General features: G+C 40.8%; 1 protein-coding gene across 1 annotated transcript in view; it reads right to left on the bottom strand.

The window, feature by feature from the left end:
* TMEFF1 (transmembrane protein with EGF like and two follistatin like domains 1) overlaps positions 1-13,468 on the bottom strand; it is a gene marked incomplete at both ends in the record, with an annotated part of 120,634 nt that overhangs the window by 11,067 nt on the left and 96,099 nt on the right. The window contains 2 exons of the mRNA XM_084282741.1: positions 246-311; positions 1,269-1,417. Of these exons, the coding sequence (XP_084138867.1) occupies positions 246-311; positions 1,269-1,417 (215 nt within the window). The remainder of the gene's footprint in view (positions 1-245; positions 312-1,268; positions 1,418-13,468) is intronic.

Raw genomic sequence — 13,468 nt, 5'->3', positions numbered from 1 at the left:
TGTGACCGCCGAGTAGGGGTGGTGAGCAGCTGAGCATCTTAGAGGAATACAGCAGGCAAAATTCACAAATCCCACATATCTCCTTCTTGCCAGCCTCGCAATGACAGTGCTGCAAGAAAAAAGCTGCTCACGCGTCTGTCTTGGCTACAGAAATCAAAGCTGTAAGGCAGACAAGAAGGGACCTCCACACTGTCTTTTCTCATCTCGTGAAATCGTAACCAAACAGCACAAAGCCAGCACGATACCTTTCACCTCTGGACGATACTGCATGCCGTCGTCTTTCTTTCCAACTGCGTTTGTGTCATCTGCTTCTAGATGATAAATAAATGCATGGATAGCTATTAGGAAAGGCTTATTACCAGACGACTGCATACATGTCAGTAAGAAGTCAGAATTATAGTCAGAGAAGTATTTTAACTTCAATAGAAGTGGACGTTGTCCCACATCCTTTCACGCATACAACCAGGACAGTATCAAGCAGAGTTAACAACCCCCCAGCCTCTTGACCAATACAGGGCACACCTCAGCCTGTAGGTTTTGAACAAAATCTCTTCCATGGTATTGAGGCTAGCTTATTTTGGTTCAGAGACCTGTTTTCTTGTGGCTTTTTTTTTTTTTTTTTTTTTTTTTTTTTTTTTTTTTTGAACCATCCAAGTTACAGATCTAGAGGTAGCCAGCAAAAGAATGGTAGAATCTTGTTATTTCTATGACACGGTCCTAAATGCAATTTGCCTTGGTCTGTCTGAACCCAAGACCTCAAAATGGAAGAGTCCTCAACATGATCAACAACACACAGGGTAGCAGTCTAAGGGTTTCACTGGGCCTTTCCAACAGCAGAAAAGGAAATGGATAAATAGTTGTGCAATCGGGGCCAGATTTTACTCACCTTAGAAGTACACTGCACAGCCCCATCAGAAACAGTGAACATTTCCTACATATCACATTCCCTTTTCTCTCCTGCTTCTTACTAACCCCTCCTGTAAGGCTATTGCATAGGTTCTCCTAAGACCTTTTGCTGACTTTTCAGGTAACAGCAGCCAAAGGAAAGAAAAGTTAACATAAACATACCACATCATCTATGTGTAGTGTAAACATACATTTACATAGGGAAAACTAAAATACAGGTGAGGAGTTCACTGATAGTGAGAAAAACTAAGATACAATTCACTGCTAGCTGGGTCAGTGAGTTCTAATTTAAAATGGAAAAGCTCTACCAAGCTTATTTATGTCAGAATTTATGTTTATCAGAGAAAGAAGATTAAACCTACCTGAGCAGTGTCCAAGATGCCTGATGTCAATCTGTTCTTGCCTCAGACAGGATGCTTCTCTAACAAAGCATGGATTGTTATATGAACTTCCATCAGAAGCACAGACAGGATTAAAACTGTATCCACTGCAGTCTATATTGCATACACACCTGGTAATTGAAACAGCAGAACAAAACTGACATCCAGCAAGCAGAAAGTAAGGAATGTTGAGTCTTGAGTAAACACTAGCTGACACATTAATACCAGCTTCCTTCACACAGGAGAAGAACATGCTCCTTGAGGATGCTGAAGAACTTGCTGACACCTCAGGTTTCCAAGCAGAATAATTTACAGAATCATGAATAAGTGCCTCAGTGTGCTTTTTAATAATGTAATGAAGTTTCTTGTCATTTTACTATGATATCAATCTCATTGATTAACAACCGAAAAATGGTAACACATTGCTAGGAAGATTTACTGTGTGAATAAAAGAATTTGTGTTTTCTGTTCTCAAGTGTGAACAAAAGCAGATTAATATTTCACTTTTTGGGGGGGTGTCAGGTTCCCAAGGGAGCAGGTGAGGAAGAAAAGGACTCCCATTTCTGCTAAACAGTTAAAGGAGGTTACATATATATATATATATGTATTTCAGGGGCTGAATAGAATCAATATGCTTGGTCAACTGTGTTATTTCAAAAAGACTTTCGTTCATACCATTGAAAGTTAATGGTGGGCTCATTACATTGTGTTAAAAACAGGATTATGAGATCTAAATTATTTCATGTTGCATCCAAGCAAAATTTTGGCTGTGTTAGACAAAGCATTTTCCATATAAATTGCAGCTACGGATCATAAGTCAGAAGTCAGAAAAGCGATCTAACAAGGAGCTGGTCCCTAACCACCCAAACACAGGGGAGCCAAAGGCTTGCCTAAGGCTCTGACTTACCTGTTTTTAGCTTGATAGTTCTGCTGCCCCAACAAAAAGTTGGCATGTGTGAACATCACCAGAAAACTTTCTGACCTTCCAAGCCCCAACTCCCTTATTTATTTTACTCAATATATGAATTTTCATCTGAACCTCTTGCTTTAAATTTGCTTCACATCACTCTGCAAGGCCTCCAGGAAGTGTGGCTGCAGGACAGAAGAGGCAGTGGTGCTGTGAGAGCAAGAAGGAGGTGAGAGCTCTGCATCTTCTGAGTAAGGCATGCTGTCCTCTACTTGCCAGAAAGCTCCATGCAGGGCACATGTGGGCACTGGTAGGAGCTACCACTAGCTTAATCTTGACTCATTCTTGTAAGATGCAGGGTAGGAAGAAAACAAGCTATCTACTTGCCAGGATTTTTATGTTCTTTCCAGCTGTGCTAGATACAATTAAATGATTAAATAGATGTGTGTGTGCCTCAAGTCCATAACAAATCTTGCAGCAGAACCTAATTCCTTGCTGCAAAAACACTGAAGGTGGCCATTGTGCCTTTTTCTCTTCTCCCTTTCCATGACCACATTTTGTTTCTTTATTATTTCTGTCTTTAAAGATACTACAGTAATATTTCTAACCTGTGAACTTCATATTGTTGCTAGACAAATGAACATCTCTAGTACAAATGAATTTTTATGTGTGCCTTCTGACAGTTAAAAACTGCTCCAGCACTGAGTAATACATTGAGTCTACGCATCTTAGGGACCCACCTCAAATTCCTCGTTAAGTCCCTAGATATCAACAGGATTAAGGTATTGTTTAAAATATATATGTATTATTATTTAGAAATGGGAACTCAGCATGGTTATAAACCTTAGACCTGGGAAAGGAAGTACTGTTTTGTTTATATGCTCCCACAAGATTTTATGCTCAGTAAGCCTAATGAAGAGTTTATTAGTTTATATACAAATAAAAGGCTCGTAGCTCAGCAGTTGTGCACATTTAAAGAATGAAGCTAACAGAGAGCTGGTCCTCATTGGTGTGGCACTGGCTATGTGCTTACTCAGAAATCACCGCTGCACCTGTGTGCCCATCCTTATCCCGTTTATTTATATCTCCAGACAAATTCCATCTGTGTTTTTATCCCCAGGCAGCACAATTCTGTCTGTGGTCATCATCCGAGGCCCATAGCTCCCTACTTACTGTTGGGTCTTGTCAGTCCTTGTGACAAATAAGGCAACTTTTGAAATCTTTTTTTTTTTTTTTTTTCTTTCTTTCTTTCTCATGGTGACATTACAGGTTAGAGTTAAAACTGCTTGGAAACTGATTACATTTCCAAGCTTTGTTGTGTTCAGACTTAACACCTAGTGTTAAATGTGTACTTTCTTATGATTGCAAAATGCTTGTTTTGGGAGTACTTGTGAATGCCTAGCTGTTAACCTCAGATTACTGATAATCACTCCTAGCCTTAACTCCAGCCATGTAGCTAATGTACACCAATTTCTTATCATTACTTAAAATTTACATCTAGCTGTAGGAAAAGAAAATAAAAGAAAAAAGAAAGCAAAGCAAAACAAAACAAAACAAGAGGAAAGCTTGTGCTGCTTCTGTCAGGACTGGGACAGCATGAAGTAACAGAAGCTCACCAACCAACCAAAACGGACTTACAACTGACCCATGTCCTTCAAGCAGAACAGAACTGTGGGTTGCCAGAGGGTCCCCAGTGGGGTCTGTTGTGGTCTTGAGGTTTGATAAGCCGTCAGCATCATCATCCCACCCTGATGTCACTTTCTGTCACAGGCCCTGTGACAGAAACTGCTCAGAGTGGGTCTGGGCCCAACCAAGGTTTACCTGAGAACCAGTGAGATCAGGGTATTTACACCCTGCCCAGTTACCCCACAGCCTCCCTCACATGCTGCCTGGGCAGGGTGGCACTGGGGAGATCTTCAATACCCTTCCACACAGGAAGGTTGGGCAGAAGGTGGTGGTGGTTCCTGCCCAGCTACTGCTCAATGTCACCAGCCGTTGATGGCCAAGCTGTGGCAAAACCAACTGGCAAAAAACAACTTGGCAAAACCAACTGAAGTCCAGGAGCATCTCCTGGCATGAGCCTCCCTCACCTCCAGGATCTGTCCCTGATTCCAAGATCTTCCCATCCTCATCCCAGGACCCTCCTTCTTTCCAAGACCATTTTCCTTCAGGACCCATCTGTGGTGGTTTTACCCGGCTGGGCAGCCAAACTCCACCACAACTGCTCTCTCACTTCCCCTCCTCAAAACAAGAGGGAGGGAAGAAGAAAGTATGTTGGAAAGAAAAAAAGGCTCATGGTTTGAGATCCAATCATTTAATTAAAAGGAAGATAAAGAGCGGAAAAGCAAGAAAGGCTGTGCAGAAGCAAAAAGAGAAGAAACAATTATTCTCTACTTCCCACCAATGAACGATGTTTGGCCACATTCTGGAAAGGAGGGCCTCAACAAGTGTAGTGATTCTTTGGGAGGACAGACCTCTTCATAACAAGAGTCCCCCTTCTCCTTCCACTTTCCCCCCTTTTATTGCAGAGTGTGACACCACACGGTATGGAATACCCATTTGGTCGGTTGAGGTCAGCTGCCCTGGTGATGTCCCCTCCCCACCTCTTGCCCACTGGCTCTGAGGGGTTGGAGGGAGTCCTGATGCTGAGCCAGCACGGCTCAGCCATAGGCAAAGCATTGGTGTGATACCAGAGCTGTTTAACTGCAAGTGCAGAGAACAGCAGTGTATGGGCTGCTGTGGGGAAAGATAACTCTGTCCCAGCCAGATGCAGTACCTCCTCTTCTGTCCAGAGCCCAAATCTTTGGTTTTTCAGTCAAATACACTGTCTGCAGGAGTGCAGTGCACCATCATCGTCCTTGGGGCTCTGTACAGAAGAGATGCCACCTCTCCCACAAAGACTAACAACATTATTCACAAAGAATAATTATTCAAAAGTTGTTATCTTGAAAGCTTCCACAACAAAAATGTGACAGCACTTTTCACCCCCACCACAGTGTCTTTCCCTTAGCTCACAGTCATCCATAGGCTCTCGATTCACACTTCGTCCGCCCTTGGCAGATCTGCTTACATTCCAGTTGCTCGCCCACGTAAAGAGTAACTGCACCTTCCTGGCCTGTCCTTCCTAAAAAGCACAATGCTGTCCATGGCCACATTCCAGTCATGAGAGCTGTCCCACCATGTCTCAGTAATTGCAATGAGATCATATCCCTGTAACCACACGCACACCTCCAGCTTTCCTTGTTGATTCCCCATGCTGCATGCGTTTACATAAAGTTGGGCTCCCAATGCATCTGCCTTTCTGGATGGGGCAACTGTAACTCATCCACGTGGGCCTACAGTAGCTCTCCTGTTAAGTTCTGTTCCCTCTCTAGGCTCTGGGCATCCTCTGCTGGCTGTGGTGTTCAGCTGGCATGAGTGAGATGGCATGTCATCCCCTACCTTATCACCAGCATCCCTGATGATGTACCCCTCCCTCACTGAAGCTAGTTTAAAGCCCCACTGTCTCATGACCATGATCTTCGCCCTTTGAGAAAGATGAATCCCGTCCAATGCCAGCAAGCCTGGTGACATGTACCAGGTACCTCCACTGGTTCCTCCACATCTTGTGGTGGATTCAACTCCATGGCCTGCATGCTGTTTTCTGGCTGACAGGCATGCCTGGGCACCATGCTCTGGATTGGGTTGCCAAATGGGTTGCCTTCAACCCACAAAGCTTTCTTTCAGGCCAGTGTGCCAAACCACGGGGTCATCCACTTCCATGCCTACGTCCCATGCCACTGTCTGGTTGATTTCTGGCATGCCTGGGCACTGTGCTGTCCTCACTGTGGCTAGGATAGAGTTAATTTTCCTTCTAGTAGATGGTATGGTGCTGTGTTTGGGATTTAGGATGACAATAATGTTGATACCACACTGATGGTTTAATTGTTGCAGAGCACTGCTTACACTAAGCCAAGGACTTTTTGGCTTCTCACACTGCCCTGCCAGTGGGCAGGCTGGGGGTGCAGCAGGAGCTGGGAGGGACAGACCCAGGACAGCTGACCCAAACTGGTCAAAGGGGTATTCCGTATCATCTGGCATCATGCTGAGCAATTAATATGGGGGGGCTGTAGGGGGATGGGGAGGTGGGGGTACTGGCTGCTCAGGGATAGGCTGGGAATCAGTCAGCGTGTGGTGAGCAATTGCATTGTGCATCACTTGTTTTGTACACATTAGTAGTAGTAGTACTATTATCATCATTATTATTTTCCTTTATTTTTGAACAGATAAACTGTCCTTATCTCAACCCACAGGCTTTCATTTTTTTCCTGCTTCTCTGACAGGGGGACAATCACCTCCCTGATCCTGCTGGCTACACTATGCTTGATAAAATCGAGGATGCTGTTGGCCTTCTTGGCCACTGGGGAACACTGCTGGCTCGTGTTCAGGTGAGCGTCAACCAACACCCCCAGATCCTTTTCCTCTGCACAGCTTTTCAGCCACTTTGCCCCAGGCCTATAGCACTGCATGGGGTTGTTGTGGCCAAAGTGCAGGACCCGGCACTTAGCCACATTGAACCTCATCCCACTGGCCTCTGCCCATTGACACATCCTTTCCAGGTCCCTCTGCAGGGCCTTCCTATTCTCCGGCAGATCAGCACTTCCCCCCAAATTATTTTTGTCTTCACCAACTCATACAACAGTCAGATGACTATGGTTCTTGCTTTTTTTTTTTTTTTTTCCAAGATATCCTTCCTACTGGTTTTAACCAAGAGGCTTGAAACAGATACTTAGTCTTCCAAGCTGATGTCTTTCTGGAGCAGGTTGTTGCTTACTGTTCTCAGCAGATGTTTACCCTTGTTTATTTCTGGAAAGTTAACAGGATGTATGCAGACGTTACCCTAATGTGCCAGGATGTGAAGAAACTTATCTTTGTCACTTGTCAGCAGACAGATGACATCCTAAGGAAGATGGCACCAACTTGCTTTTCAGAATCAAAGAGAGGTTCAGTTTTCCTATGATAAAGTGCTTTTGGAAGTTGAATGAGCATCATTTATTAAGATCATTCCTTAAGCAGAAAAGCAGTTGAATTTCCATAAAGAACAAAGTGATATACCAACCAAACAAAAAGAAAGGTGTTTTCAAATAAGTAAAATTGAGAACGCACAGCTCATTTATAAGGGGCTACCAGGTATAACAAAGAAAACTTGTTTAGTAAAATGATGTGACACATTTGAAACAAGCTCAGGCTGTAAGAGCACTTGCTGTTATCAGTAAATTAATTAGATCCCCAGAGATAAGAAACACATTTCAAGGCTCCTTTTTGTTTTCAGGATTTAAGGTGCATATTATTTGATGGAAAGCCTGCCTGCTTAAAACTATGGTAGATTCAAAGAAAAGAGGAAATGCACTACACGTTTTTGGAGTGGGCTTGGCTACTGAGAGAGGTCAGCCATCCCATCTAACAGTGCAGGCTGCATCTAGGATTTTCCACAAATGTATTTTTCTGGGTGGACTTCACAGAGAGTACTGCTTGCTACCCCTTTGCAGTATAATGCAACAGTAAGCTTTCTCAGCTATTTGTTGGTATGTCTGTTTACAAATATGGAATGGAAATAAAAGAATAAAACAAAGTGTATGAAATGCAAATAGACAGATAAGTGTATGCTTGATGGAGTAAATTGAGCTGAACTGAAATAGCAGGGGTGTTGCAATTGCAGTTAAGAAGATAACTGAGTGTGATAAAAGCAAATGAAGGATTACCTTGTGTTTGATGTTTCTTCCCTTGTGTGTAATTCTTCACAGATGAAACATGAACCAAGAAAATCTGGATTTCAAAGTGATTTCTCTACCTATTCAACTAGAGCTGAATATTCATTAGGTGTTTTTTTTTTTTTTTTTTTTTGACTGGTTGGTTGTTTTTGTTTTTTGTTGGTTTTGTTTTGTTTTGTTTTTGGCGGTTGGTTTTTGTTTTGTTTTGTTTTTAATCCTTTTGTGGCACTGAGAATAGAAGGCCAAGAGAAGTAGATCTCAGTTTGGCAAGCTTTTGTGTCCTGCTGAACACCCTTTCAGTCTTCAATTCTGCTCAGCAAATCAGAACACCATTTAAATACCATTGACTAACAGTTACTTTTGAACCATCCCTTCTGTCTGTGGTTTAATTTCATTGCTTTCTCTGACCACTATAGAAATTTGTTCTCTAACCATGGTGATCTTCTAGCAGCACATGTGGTAAATTGATGCTTGTTCTCACAAGAGTGGCCTACCACACCCTCCACCCTCAAATAACATAAAACTTCAAAGAACTGGCACACACTGCTGCAAAGATCTTTTTAAATACACATTAAAACAAACAAACAAACAAAAACAGACCTAGATTTTTATCCACCTATTCAATTTTGTAATAGTCCATATGATGAAGAGAGAATTATACTATTCATTTCATATCAGGATTTACTGTAGGTCAATTATACACAATTCAGTAATCCCACAACACAATCCTAAATCCCCTTTTTAGGTTGATTTCCTTTATTGTTTTTTGTTTTGTTTGTTTGTTTTTCACACAGAAACTTAGCATTTTTGGTTTTGACTGGACAGGGAACCTGTGAATTACATTCACACAGAATTAAAATATAATTCCTTACAAAGACCTTCATACTATATAATATTCCTTAAAAAGTCACAAAATGGTAAGTGAGTAAAAAAGTGAACAAAAGAGGCAAGTGTGACCAATATGTCATACTTCAGACTAAGTTTTTCTCTGGAAGACAAATTGTAGACAAGATAGAGACCAGGACTTCTAAATGTCCATATTGGTATTTCTAAGTGTTAATAGTTACACTTTTGAATTCCTGTTTCAGCCACTATAAAAACAGACATTATGTAAATCATGAGCCAGTTGAATCTATATGGCACTGAGACACCTTTTATTTCCAAAGTAAATCTTGTAAAATGTTAATCTGAAAAGGTCTACATGGGGATCAGTTGTCAATCTTTCTTTAAAAATATGCATTATGAGTCAAAACGGATCTTTGACAGCATAGTACGCTTTATTAAAAAAAGACAATGTGCTCAGAATCTCATTTCCATATTTCCTCTGTTAAAAAATAAAATACAGTTAAAACTGAGGATGTGACACATCTGAACTTGTACAGTAAAGTTATTTTTGATACCAAAAAAAAATAAAGAAGAAGAAAAATGGCAATTTAAAGTAATATTAATGACATTTATTTCAGCCATTTAGGGACTGATGGAAAGGAAGGTTGTCCCTGAGCATATGATGGAGGGCAAGGCTACCACTCAAATGTGGCCTTCTGCAAATGTGACCAGCTGCACCCTGGGCTGCATCACAGAAATGTCAGTCCAGAGCAAGGGAAATGGATGTTGCACTCCTCTCTACACTCATGAGGTCCCACCTGGAGTACTCTGTCCAGTTTTGGGACCCCTGGTAACAAGAGATATTTGGAGAAAATGGAGAGGGTCAGGTGGAGAGCCACAAGATAGGCACAGGGTTGAAGCGTGTGGTGGGTAAAGGATGGCTGAGGGCATTAGGCTTGCTCAGCCTGGAGAAGAAACAGCTAAGGAGGTGACTGACTGCTGTCACCAACTACCTCGGAGGGATTACTGAGAAGGCAGACAGAGGCTCTTCTCAGAAATACGTAGTAGAGGGGTAAAAGACGACAGTCATGAGGTGCAGCAAGACAAAGTCTGATTGAATACAAAGAAATTATTCATCAAAGTAAGGGCAATTCAGCCCTTAAGCAGGGGAGGCCATCAAATCTCCCTCTGTGGAGATGGTCAGGCTTCTCCTGGAGGAAACCCTAAGTCTCCAGCATGAACTAGCCCTGGTTGCAGTGCAGAAAGAGAGGCGGGGCCAGTTGATCCCCTAGAGATGCCTTCCAGCCTAAAATATGCTACAGTTCATTATTTTGCTCTGGATATTATTCTGAAGTTACAACATACTTTAAAATGCCTTAAGATGCTTACTAGCTGTTTGCAGATTGTTTTATTCAGATATCTAGCAGTGCTCTGACATGCAAGAAGACAAAGACATGCCACGTAACACAGAGTGCAAGAACAGGGGATATCACTCTTCATAAGCACCACTACTTTTTATTTTGGAATGATACTTCACATTTCAAGAAAAAATGTGAGATGAAACTCCTAATTTTCAACTGATTCAGTTTATTTTGAAACACTGATATTAAAATGTTCTAACTTTGAGAATGAGTGTTGGTATGTCTAAGAAGAAACTTGTGGGAAAAAAGGACCAAGATAATAGCAATAAGCTTTAAGAATATGGAAATTAGCATCATTTGAAAACTGAAGTCTTCTGAAGAAAAATATACTCAAGAGACCACCTTTCTAATCAGGGCACCCCCCCAAAATTCACAAGTACGTTTATGCTATCAGTGCCTTTGTCAGTGCTGCAAGGGGCTATTGTAAAAAAGTTATTCATCTCTCCAAGGACTGTAAATAATAAATTTGGTTTCAATCATATGCAGTAAACTAAGGCATAATGTTGTTTAGAAGCCTTATAAAAAATTTACATTAAGCATTATTTGTCTGAGAAAAAAAAAATCACTAGGCATATTTAATAGCCACAATAGTATTATAAATATTTATATACACTGCTTTCATTGAAGAAAGATTTAAGGGCTATGCTAATGAAAATGATTTTGCAACCACATATATGCATTTATTTTACATTCACACTGGATTAGTATATGTGTTTCTAAATTTATTAGTACACCATTTTCTGATTGAGTACTGATAAGATGATCAGTTTAGGTCTATAACACGATCAGTAGAACTGAAAAGTCTGATGTGTGCCAAGATGAAACCGCAGTCTGGTTATCCCAGGGCCTATCAACAGGAAATTGTATGCTTTGGTTACTGCCCTACTGGCTTAACCCATCAGCTTCCAACACAACAGCATTGCTCTCAGTAGCCCCAACCTGTTTGCAGCCATCTCCAGCTCCACTTCTCAACTGGATGTCCTTTTCAGTTCCAAATTCAAGCAGAAAACACCCACCACCCTCATGCTGCCTACATCTTCAGGCTTCTGGCCAGTTTTTCACACAAAAGTTTAAATTTACCAACCTCACATGTCCTTTTTTACTCCCTTAAAACACGTTTTGTACCATTATGTCTAATATGTTGCCTCTTCAGTGCAGTGGAGTAAAATTCTGTCCAGAGAGACATTTTGATGGAAAAAAAAAATAGAAAGCAAGATACTGACCAACTGTGCTCAGATAACGCCTTTTCGCATTACATATACAATGTATGATTCAGCTTTGTTGCTAAAGGGAGAAAAAACATAATACCTAATCCACGTGAATTCTGCTGTCTGCAGGCTGTTACTATAGACCCACAGAAAACTACTGTACAAGCAATATGGCATGGTATGCCTTTATGCATCTTAACACCAGTGCATCCACTGGTGATTGTTTAAGCTCTCTAAAAGCCTATACATAAAATACCAACTCTTTGAAATACTTATAAGATGTATGAGAAAAGAAAAGGAAAAAAATATAAAAAGTATATTTCTGTAATGTTTCCTCAACCTGATTCCTTTTTATATTTATATGAAGAAATATTACATAAATATTATTTTGCATATGCTTGAACATTAATTTTCTAAATATGGCATGCAGTTAATGACAACCATCTGCTCAGACTTCACTTCTTTCTCTCAGTCAGTCCACTTAAAATTAACATCCACAGTTTTTGCAGAGGCAGTGGGAATGATAAAGTTGTTTATACTTTTGTATTCAATTTACCATGAATTGTAACCACTTCTGGTTTAGATAATGTCTCTGAGAAATCAAGTAAAACAAAGATACAAATCTAAAACCTTGTGCTAAGCCTTAATTCTTCAGACTATGCGTGATCTTATGTAATAAAAGCATATGTTGCAACTTTGATCAGAGACACCCATAATGCTTTAAGTCCAAGCCTGAAAATTAAAATTTCCCAGCTCTTTCAAAGAGGAAAGTGCAGTTTAAGAACAATTAAAATAAAATCACTAACCTGTAACATGGAGCGCATCTCAGTTGTGTACAACTACTCTTTTTTAAACTTGCTTTTAGAAAACACCAAGCTTAGATAACTATGTGGAATCAAAGAATAATTTAGGCTTGAAGGACTATGTAGAGGTCAGGTAGTCCAATCCCCTGCTCAAAGCTGGCTCAGCTGGACCAGGTTGTCCAGGGCTATGTCTGGTCAAGTTCCGACCATCTCCACAGACACCTTGCCAGACACCTTATTCCAGTGCCTGACCACCCCTGGAAGGAAACATTTTCCATGGTGTCAAATCAAAATGTCCCATGCTATGACACGTACCCATTCCCCTTCTTGCTATCACTGTGCACCTCCAAGAAGAAAGGACTTAGATATCATCAGCAAGTCCAACTCTAAATAACAGGAAAGGCCAAGCGGTTGTTTCTCTGGTCTTGTTCCTGCTATGTTGCACAAATTACCCTATAGTTTCCACTGAAATGTGCCATATTTTTTTGCATAGGACTCCCACAGCTTTTGAGGCCCAGAAGATGAACCACAGTCCATATGAAATAAAACTGTCTTTGTTAGGATCTTTCCCTTATCAGGAGAAAATCTGCATATGCTGTACTCCAGGCTGCTGTGTGGCTGGCCTGTTGGCAGGACCTGGGATATCTCATTAGTGCTAGATCATTTATCTCAAACCACTCAACACTTTGTGGCAAGGATGTCTCCCTTTCCACTAATTCACTGTCTGTCCACAGGCTAATCATTTTATCTGTAACTTAGTTTATTCATGAAATGGGATTGCAGATATCATTTTACTTCTCAAGAGCACTCAGAAGGGAAAGGAACTGATGTTTGCAACATCTCAGATTGCACAGTTTAGAGAAAGGATGCAAAAATGCATAATTTTATATTTACTGTAAGCATTAGGCAGCGTCTCATGAATATGGCTAGAGATTATCTACTGAACAGTAGGAGACAGTTCAGCTAACTGATTCAGTTATTATCTTGAAGCAGAGTCCTCTTAAAATGTGTTATGGAATAAAACAGATAACTTTAAGCATTTTAACATCACAAAGTCCAAGCAAGGGCTATCCAGGCCTAAGCAGTCTGCCTGAACAGAACTAAAAGTACTTTTATTCAGTAGACATTACCCCACTGTCTAAAAAAGTTACAGTGGCCATTCTCATGGTTTAAAAAAGAAAACTCAAGATAGAATACTTTTTTATGAAATTAAGGCTCTTGTATTGTTTACTAGAACTAGGAACGATAATGTTAGTAATACAGTACAA

Source organism: Netta rufina (assembly GCF_964035555.1).
Source record: "Netta rufina genome assembly, chromosome: 2".
NCBI lineage: Eukaryota > Metazoa > Chordata > Aves > Anseriformes > Anatidae > Netta > Netta rufina.
Note: the sequence above shows the minus strand (reverse complement) of the source record. Positions and strands in the feature narration are given on the sequence as shown.